Source organism: Brachycentrus maculatus, unplaced genomic scaffold (genome assembly GCF_059751285.1).
Source record: "Brachycentrus maculatus isolate JH-2025_06_01 unplaced genomic scaffold, ASM5975128v1 h1tg000158l, whole genome shotgun sequence".
Taxonomy (NCBI): domain Eukaryota; kingdom Metazoa; phylum Arthropoda; class Insecta; order Trichoptera; family Brachycentridae; genus Brachycentrus; species Brachycentrus maculatus.
The window spans coordinates 1491311-1501064 of record NW_028280911.1 but is presented as its reverse complement, the minus strand read 5'-3'; the positions used below and the strand labels follow the sequence as shown (position 1 = coordinate 1501064).

Genomic DNA, 9754 nt, shown 5'->3' with positions numbered 1-9754 from the left:
CATTTACTTTGCGGATCTTATTGATATACTATATTGAGAAATAAAAATACTTCGTTTTTTGAGTGGATCAAAAATCAGTATTTTTATTTCTCAAAATAATATATTTAATTTATGCATTTAAAAAATAAATATTTGATAAAACATGTCACTATCGTCATTAAATCTCATGATAATTTATTTTAAAAGAAAACGTATTAATGTAATCGTAATAAAAAAAAAGATGATTTTCTTATTATTAAAGACAGATGTGTATTAATGTATAAAAAAAGTACAGAATAGAAAAAGAACCATCAAAGGTTTGGATTCTTTCAAATGGAAACTTAAAATGTATTTACACACAACTATTATACTAACTAAAATAATAAAATGGTTAATTGAATATAGTTGCGAAAAAAGGATTTGTTTTTATTGTAGTGTTAATGTGTTCTACGCTAATGTTTACTATCTTGAAACTATTAACAAAAAATTGATGGTCTTTAATGTCGAATTACAACATTCGATTAATTTTCAAAATGAAAGAAATGGCGATATATAATCTTCTCACGTTGAAATAGCTTCGATCTAATCAGCACATTAACCTACAATCTCTCAATCTCGCTTTCTTTCTCTCAATTTATAAAAAAGTCGATTTTTTGTAACAAATTCTGGATATTCCCCACATTGAATTTTGAATTTTGAGAAATGTGTCTGTCAATCATGAGTGGAATCGGCCAAAGACACCCTGTACCTAAAGACCCTGCACTCAAAGACTTCTGTAAACCCTGCCAAGACTTCCATTTAATTTTAATATTGGCTGAGATATTAATAGAAATATAAGAATTATAATTTTTTTAAACTTACAACAAATTTACTTAAAATAATCAAAAAATTAAGAATATTCTTTCATCATTGAATTCCCTTGATTTAAAATGTAAAATTTTCCCGTTATTAAATTATGTAGACTTGAGGTTTCATCGTACAGCCTTCTCCATCCCCCTACCTATACAGCATGAGATTTAAATCCCAGTCTCTAGCTCTAGGGGTGGGTTTTGGGGGTTATGAATGAATTGCTGTTGATAACGAATGCTCGTGAATGAAGAAAATGTATTTTGGTAATGATTTAAGTTAAAAACTATTTGTTTATTGTATAATTATTATATATTTGCAGATATAACTTTTTTTTTTTTAATTTATAATTGGAATAGTGAAAAAGTTCATATATGATTAAAAAAAACTGTACAAGAATAAAATATTGTTTTTAAAAATGCCTATTTTAAAATTTAAAATAAAGAAAAATACAATTTCGATTTCGATAATGCCTCGAGATTGCCATTAATAAATCCGAAAAAAAATCCAACAAAACTTATTTCCAATTTTTCATAATTGGATTCTTGGATCTATAAAAATACAAAGAAAATAAATATTTTTGTGTTTTATAATAACACAAATACATATCTTAGTTCACAAATTCTGAGTTTACCAATTCTCTTCTAAAAATATTGTGAATTTAATAACGGATCGAAATATAAGTTTAATAAATAACGAAAATTATGTTTTTCAGACATCTCTTAGTATATAAAATAATCTCACATGCACTTCATGAAGGTTTCTGCCAATTTAAAAAAAAATCTTGATACTACCTAATTTTAGTTTTTTTTTTACATGGAAATTATTTTTTTACTCATATATTGAAATGAACAATCTGCAAAGCCTCCACAAGCACGATAGTAAGAAAAGGGAACGTGAATTTAAATGATGCATCACAAATACCCAGACTAATTAAAAATAAAATATTTATTTTGCAATTTGGGAATCCAACCCGCAACGCCAATTTCGCTACTGAGCGTCTACCCCACTACGCCACGCTACCCGTCGGAGATATTTAATATAACGAGGATATTTAATAAAACAAATTTGACTTTTTGCTACACAGGTTTGATTTTTATAACTTTAGGCTTAAACTATGTTTCCGTTGGTGGACTAGTTTGGGTTACTCGTATCCTGGTTTGACGTCCGTTAGGGAACTATGCGCAGCTCAGTTTATCGTTCGCCGGTCGAGCAGCTCAGCCGGAAGAAACCTTATCCAACCTTTTGTTGGTTATCTGGTAGACTATTGAAACAAATTACTTAAGGATACCCTTATCAACTGATAAAGAATTTTTCCAGACAAATTTGTATTGAGGAGGCCAACTAACGAAGTTTAATACGAGTAAAACTCTTTATTTTTTTTTAAATTAGAAAATATATCAATGAACATTTCAAGGTGTTTCAAAAATTCTTGATGAATATTTTCCGTGAATATTTTGTGTCCAAAATATTTATGAAATCACAGTTTTTATGTAGTTTGAGACTGGCCAGTTAATTGTGATATTATCCTTTATAGTGCTTAGAGTTGAATTGTTGACTTTGTAATCCTACTTCGAAATTGCGGAGGGTCGAATTTCCGACAGAATGTGACGTGTGTTTCGCAGGTGTTGCAGTATACATGATAATTGCAATTTATTTCATGAAGTTTATCTACAAATTGTCAAATAAAATTTAAAATATAAAGCTTTTATCAACGTAACATTTCATTGATTTGATGCAATGCCCTATGCACTTTTAAGTGAGAATAGGGGTAAGAAGAAGAAGAAAATATAAATTTACCATATTAGTAATTTGGTGATTATATTACACATAATATTAATTGTGGAAAATTTAAATATTGCCATTTTCGTAAAATATTATCTCAATAGCACTTACTGTAAATTACATATATATTTTTTTCGTTGTACCTTCACCATGTTATCATGTTTTAAACTAAGTCATCTTGATTTCTTATTATATAATTAGGTAGCAACAGCAGCAAAAAAAAATTTTTTTACACATGACATTAAAAATAATAATTATTTTTCTTATTGTTTCAGACGAGCCATCCTAAGCAATCCCGATCTGCTACCAAGTACACCATGGCTGAATCTCCTGGAGAACGACTTCTGGGGAACTCCTCTAACGGATAGCGGTTCTCACGGCTCCTACCGCCCCCTGTGTGTCTTCACCTTCCGCCTCAACTACCTTCTCGGGGGCTTCCAGCCATGGGGGTACCACCTGGTCAATGTTCTCCTGCACTGCTTGGCCACGGCACTCGTAGTCCGAGTTGCCAGGGCCATCTTACCGCCGGCCAAAACGAAGCTAGGATCAGCCATCGCCGGGCTAACGTTTGCTTCTCATCCAATCCACACGGAGGCTGTTGCCGGAGTCGTGGGAAGAGCTGACTTGGCAGCGTGTAACTTCTACCTCCTCAGCTTCCTGGTTTACGTGGCTCACGTAAAATACAGGGACACTTTGTATTATAATATGGCGTTCAATAACTTACCATTTAATGGGTGCTGCGTCCAGAGATGCCTCAGCAGAATGAACGGAGTAAATCACGTGAAGAAGACCTTCAAAAAACCCGAGCACACTCCGAACGGCGCGGCTAACGGGCACATCGTAACGAATGGCTACGTAGGGGAAAACGATATTTTATCTCGGAGCAAAGGATCCTTCCTCTACAACGCGGAACGCTCGAATTACCATAATATATTATTCCACTTGATCGACAACATCAGACAGTGCAATTGGTTCGGGAAAATGGAGGAATTCAGCGCCAGCGGTGGTATTATTTGCGTCGTAAAGTTTTTTATCTCATGCGGATTGAACAGTTGGCAGTTGAAGAAAGGGCCATGTACGAATATAAATAACAATAATATCAGCGGTGACGCGAAGCGAAACTGCCACATGGAGAGCTCGAGCTGCGGGGTCGTGAATAATGCCTTGCTGAACGGAAGTGCTAACCATAATGGGACGTATCATCACAATGGCGTCGCGAACGGAACTGTGAGATGTCACAAAGGTGATGAGGGGAAGTTGGGCTCGGATAGTGTCGGGTCGGTGGGCAAGTGCGCCAAGTGCCGTGGGGCGAGTTGGGGGTGGAGGTGTCACGGGGCGCTGTTCGGCTGCATCTTGCTCGCCGCCGCGGCAACCCTTAGCAAGGAGACGGGCGTGACGGCCCTAGCGGCCTGCGCCCTCTACGACCTCGTGCGGGCTGCCCAGGATGCAACCTGGAATAATAAGGTAATTATTTAAAAAGAAAAAACAATTTCGATCAGAGACTCGGATCCATATAAACTATTGTAGATGGTAGCGAGTTTGATACAAAACGGGTAAAAGCACAATAAATTATTTTTTTCAATTGCAGCTCAAATATTATGAAATGTCTTATAAAGCCATCTATATTATTTATTTAAATATATTTTCATTTAAAAAAGCTCGTTTTTCATAGATATTCTCGTTAAAAATCAAATGTTGTTTTTTATTTTAAGTACTCACCCGTTATGATTGATTTTAAATAAACTTAGTTATCACAATCAAACAGAGCATATGCAAGTTAGAAATCCTCAAAAGCTTCCTTAAACAGAAAAAGTTACACATTGCAATGTGGCAATTTTTGATGTCAATAATTGATTCAGCTATATCTAACAAAATTTTATTAGAATTTCACTTACTAACCATAATTCTTATAATCTATAATGATAATAAAATCTATAATTCGATGCATCATCGTAACATTTTCAAACGTCGTATAATTTTGTTAAGCAATCTTGCGCAACTTTATTGTCAGAGTGAGTTCTTCCTGGTTTAAACTAAATAAACAAGTCATAAAAAAATAAGAGACCATATAAATTATATATATATATATATATATATATATATATATATATATATATATATATATATATATATATATATATATATATATATATATATATATATATATATATATATATATATATATATATATATATATATATATATATATATATATATATATATATATATATATATATATATATATATATATATATATATATATATATATATATATATATATATATATATATATATATATATATATATATATATATATATATATATATATAAAAATATATATATATATATAAATATAAATATATATACATATATATATATATATATATATATATATATATATATATATATATATATATATATATATATATATATATATATATATATATATATATATATATATATATATATATATATATATATATATATATATATATATATATATATATATATATATATATATATATACATGTATATGAGTGATTTAAATAATAATATACCTGGTTATTAAATATAACCGTAGTTGTGTTGGTATTGAAAGAGAATGCACATAATTAAAGGGCGCAATTAACGTTAACTTGCAGTTGTGAACTGAAATTATCCTCACAAACCTGCTGTTAATTTTCTGAAACCAGCCTTAGAAAGTTAAGCATTAGCGGTCTTGTCACCATTAAATGAGATAAGTTTTCTCTGCCAGGCAGAATAATAAAGTTCCCGACTCACACTCAAGGTGCAAGACCTCGTACGTCAATGGCTTCTGCAGACTAATGTGGCCAATCTTAGGAACTATTGAGAAAAATGGCATTGACTTTGACGACCTCCATGTTAGCTTTGAAATAAGATCCCTTTTTTTGACCAATGTTTCAAATGGCGAAGATCCTTTGTTGATATACACATTCGTCAATATATATATATATAAGTAATTACAGTTATTTGTGTATTTTTAATTTCATTCCGTTGAACGAATAATATAACCTTATTTTTTCATCGATAGTTTGAAAATTAATTCAAAGCTTTAATAATTTGGACTTATATCCATTCCTGTGGATATTTTATAATATTATTTTATTCGAAATTTCATGATAAGGAGGTCCCGGGTATGTTTTTATCAATTTTTATAATTTGAATTGATCAAAATAAAGGATTACCAATCAAAAAAGTGTTTTCTGGGATGTTAAATAATTCTCGTCCGCCTCCGTAGTTTAATGGTCAGCACGCTCGGCTACCGTTCTGGAGGTCCCGGGTTCGATTCCCAAGGGGGGTAAAATAAATATTAGTGATTTTTTTCACTGTGATATTTATTTAATATTATCCTAGACTTACCTGAAGCGGAGGGCTGATCACCTTTCCTTCATGTGTAAAACGATCAAGATAACACTGCGTTTATATGACGCAGTGCCCTATGCACCATTGGGGTGCGGATAAGGGTTTTATTATTTATTATTATTAAATAATTCGAGAAAAAAATTACAAGTATTTGATGTATCTCTTTGCCAATAAAAGAAACTAACGTAATTCGACTTTAATGTTATAGAAAAAGTAACATTCGCAGGGTGGTTTTAATCAATGACTTAATATAACTGCTGAAATTGAGCAGTCTGGTTATAAAAAACGGATAAAATGATAAATGTTAGAAGTGTACAAAGTGGTCAATTAAACCAGCTTTTGATAAGTCGTAAATGCCCAGAACTCCGTATTGTTCTTTTTTTTGTTGAAACACCAATTTATTCGTGAATTTTATTCATTGTTTCGGCATTCACTTTGTGGTAAGACATGATGAAATTGTTAGAGAAAAACTCCTGTTTTAGACCTGAAGATGGAAGCATAGCTTTCAAAACCAGTCGTTACAATTAAATAAATATAATTCAAGTAGTAAAAAACAAGATGTGGAGCGAATGGAAAACAAGAGAATGACTAAAAAAATATGTGTGGTTAATATGAGAGCGAAAACAGAACGAGGACGACCGAAAAAGACTTGGCACGATCTGATCAATCAGAACCTAAAATCTGGCGGTGTCAAAAGTCTGCGTAATCGGAGGGCATGTATGACTAGATGTATGGATGTGAAGGAGGCGAGGAGTGTATATCAGAACAGAAGAGTGTGGCGTTCCATCATTTCTGTCTACTCCTGCGGGGAAACTGCGTGATGGTAGTAATTATAGTAGTAGTAGTAAAAAACGAGTGTTTATCTTTTACAATTTATAAGTGAGTTATTTTTTTTTCGAATCGCGATGTTTTTTTCCGCTAAATATTTTTTTACATCGATTTTCTAGTGATTGGCTCCGCTTTCATAATATATCAAGTAAAACACAAGTTAGTGACGGAATTCGTTCCTTTCCGCTGGTCCCTACTTTGTGTTCCCCCGAGACGGTCCCGACAATGTTAAAGGAAATTGGCAAAAAAAGCAATCAACGTAAAAGCCGGGATAATCCACTCAGTGACGTAACGTTCCCGGGCTGGTGACTGTAATATTAACAGAAGACAAAAAGAAATCCTGTTTGTCTACATGCCATCAAACAAGAGAAATTGTCTTTTCTCGATACTCAGTAATCATGCGAGTGAAAAGCAACTGGTATGCGAACCAATACCTTCATTTCGGCGATAAGTTTTACTGGGTTTTTCCACTTTCTATGAAACATGACAAGAAAATACTTGTTTGTAGTTAAATAATGAAAACACAGACTTTGTTTAATTGATTGACTTAGCAGTAACTTTGTTATTATTATTTTCTATAATTTTTTTGTTAGTAAATAAAAATAATACTTGACACAGGCAGAAACATCCTTTCAGTGGGTGACTGCCAAATAAATAATAATAAAAAACTTTGTAGTAGTATTTATTAGTAGTAGTATCTACCAATTTCTGAAACTATATTATGACACGTTATTAGTTTGTCCATTTTGTATGAAACAAAATAAGATTTTTTAGTGAAATAATCTAAATACAGACTATCATTGATTTGCTGCGCAGAAATTTTGTACTAATATCTATCCAGATAAAATATTAATTTAACTTGGCTAATACCATTGTTTATTTAAATCTATTACGACAAAATATTTAGTTTTTCCACATTTTAAGAAATATGATAAGAAAACACTTGTTTTAGTTAAATAATTATAATAACGGATTTGTTTCATTGGTTGGCAGTTTTTTGTATTAAAATTTACCTTTTTTTAATTTCTTGGTATCTACTACTTTTTTTAAATCTTTTATAATACGTTATACGGTTTTTCCACTTTCTAATAAATAAAACAAGAAAATACCTCTTTTTAGTTGAATACTTCAAGCAGAGCCTTTGTTTCATTCATAGACTTGGCAGTTACTTTGTACTTATATCTACCAAATTTTAAATTTTACTTGGTTAATTGTTTGCTGGTAGGATAGTAAGGATAGGGATGAAAACTCCAACACGATCACCGGATCTTTTGAAAACAAATGTTTTTTAAAAAAAAAATGGTGATTGGCGGGAATCGAACCCGTGACACCAGTTTTGCAGTCGAGCGTCGATCAACTATGCCACGTTGCCTATCCTGTTAAACGTATTCATATACAGAACCCCGCGGGTTGGCAAACATTACAAACCATAGAGAAAATTAATTAAGCTAGGAGCATGCATGAAGTAACTGGATAAAATTTAAAATGGATCGAAAAAGTTGGGAAAACTGCAAACAGAATCCACTTTGTTATTCATTCGCAAGTACGTGACGCGGCGTTCAAAAAGAACTGGTTAACGTTTGCAAATAACACAGGAAAACATGGTCGAAGGCATCGCAATGTAGCCGTTGAATACACCCACTTTATTACTCCGCTAACTGCGTTAGCGCCGGGACAAATTTGGCCGAGTCCAATTCAATTTCGGTGCGGTGTGTCCAGAGAGCTCTAAGCTTTCATTTTGCAGCCATTGCATCGTAGTTAAACCGTTCTATTCGACTTGCTTGTTTTTCCACACCCGCGAGACAACTCCATTTTCCGCGTTCGTGTGAATTAAGAAACCAACCCACACCCTTCTGCATATTTTAACTGAGTGATTGATCAATTATTTACATGATAATTCATGTACTTATCGTCATTTATCTACGCAAAATCATATTAATAAATATTTTAAAATAGATAAAGCAGACTTTGCTTGTTTTTCAACAACCGCGAGACAACTAAATTTTTCGCATTTGTGTGAATTAAGAATCTAACCCACGCACTTCTGCATATTTTAACTGAGTGACTTACTTATTATTTACAGGATAATTTATGGTTTTTTCGTCATTTATCTAAGCAAAATCATAATTATTGATATTTTATATTGGATGAAGGAGACTTTTGTTCGGCTCGGTTGATTTTGAACACCCGCAAAACACTCCATTTTCTTTCTACGTTCATGTGAATTAAGAAACCAAGAGACACCCATCTGCGTATTTTAATACTTTGTGATTTACCAATTATTTACAGGATAATAAATAAACTTATTATCATTTATCTAAGCGAAATCATAATAACTTTTTGATATTTTATATTGGATGAAGAATACTTTTGTTCCGTTCGGTCACCCAATCACAACCCAATCACAACCTTCTGCTTATTTTATAACTGTGATTTTCCAATTATTGACAGGATAATTAATGTCCTTACCGTTATTTGTCTAAGGAAAATCATAATTATTGATATTTTATAATTGATGAAGAAGACTTTAATTCAACTTGCTTGTTTTTCAACACTCGCAAAACACTCTATTTTCCACGTTCCTGTGAATAAAGAAACCAAGTCACCCATTCAAACCTTACTGCATATTTTTCAACTGCATGATTCACCAATTATTAACAGGTTTATCAATGTACTTATCGTTATTTATTTAAATAATTTTATTGAAATAATTTTTATTGATATTTTATCATAGACAAAGAATATTTTATAAATATAAAATATTAAGGCTGGTTTAAGTAATCACTTTTTATACCTGTAACATAAACCATTCAACCCTCTATGACAACCACGCCACTCAATTTTTCGAAACGCGTTTATAAAAATTCTTTTATTGACAAGTTCTTTAATAAATGAGTTATCTACAGTATCTATGGTTAAATTGAGTAAGCAT

The 9754-nt window shown here is 31.9% G+C and overlaps 1 protein-coding gene across 1 annotated transcript in view; it reads left to right on the top strand.

Moving 5' to 3' along the window:
* Positions 1 to 696: 696 nt before the first annotated feature.
* The window catches only part of LOC148308541 (protein O-mannosyl-transferase Tmtc2-like), a 231955-nt gene continuing 222897 nt past the window's right edge, over positions 697 to 9754 (top strand). The window contains exons 1-3 of the mRNA XM_088261583.1: positions 697 to 754; positions 2000 to 2072; positions 2886 to 4074. Of these exons, the coding sequence (XP_088117709.1) occupies positions 697 to 754; positions 2000 to 2072; positions 2886 to 4074 (1320 nt within the window). The remainder of the gene's footprint in view (positions 755 to 1999; positions 2073 to 2885; positions 4075 to 9754) is intronic.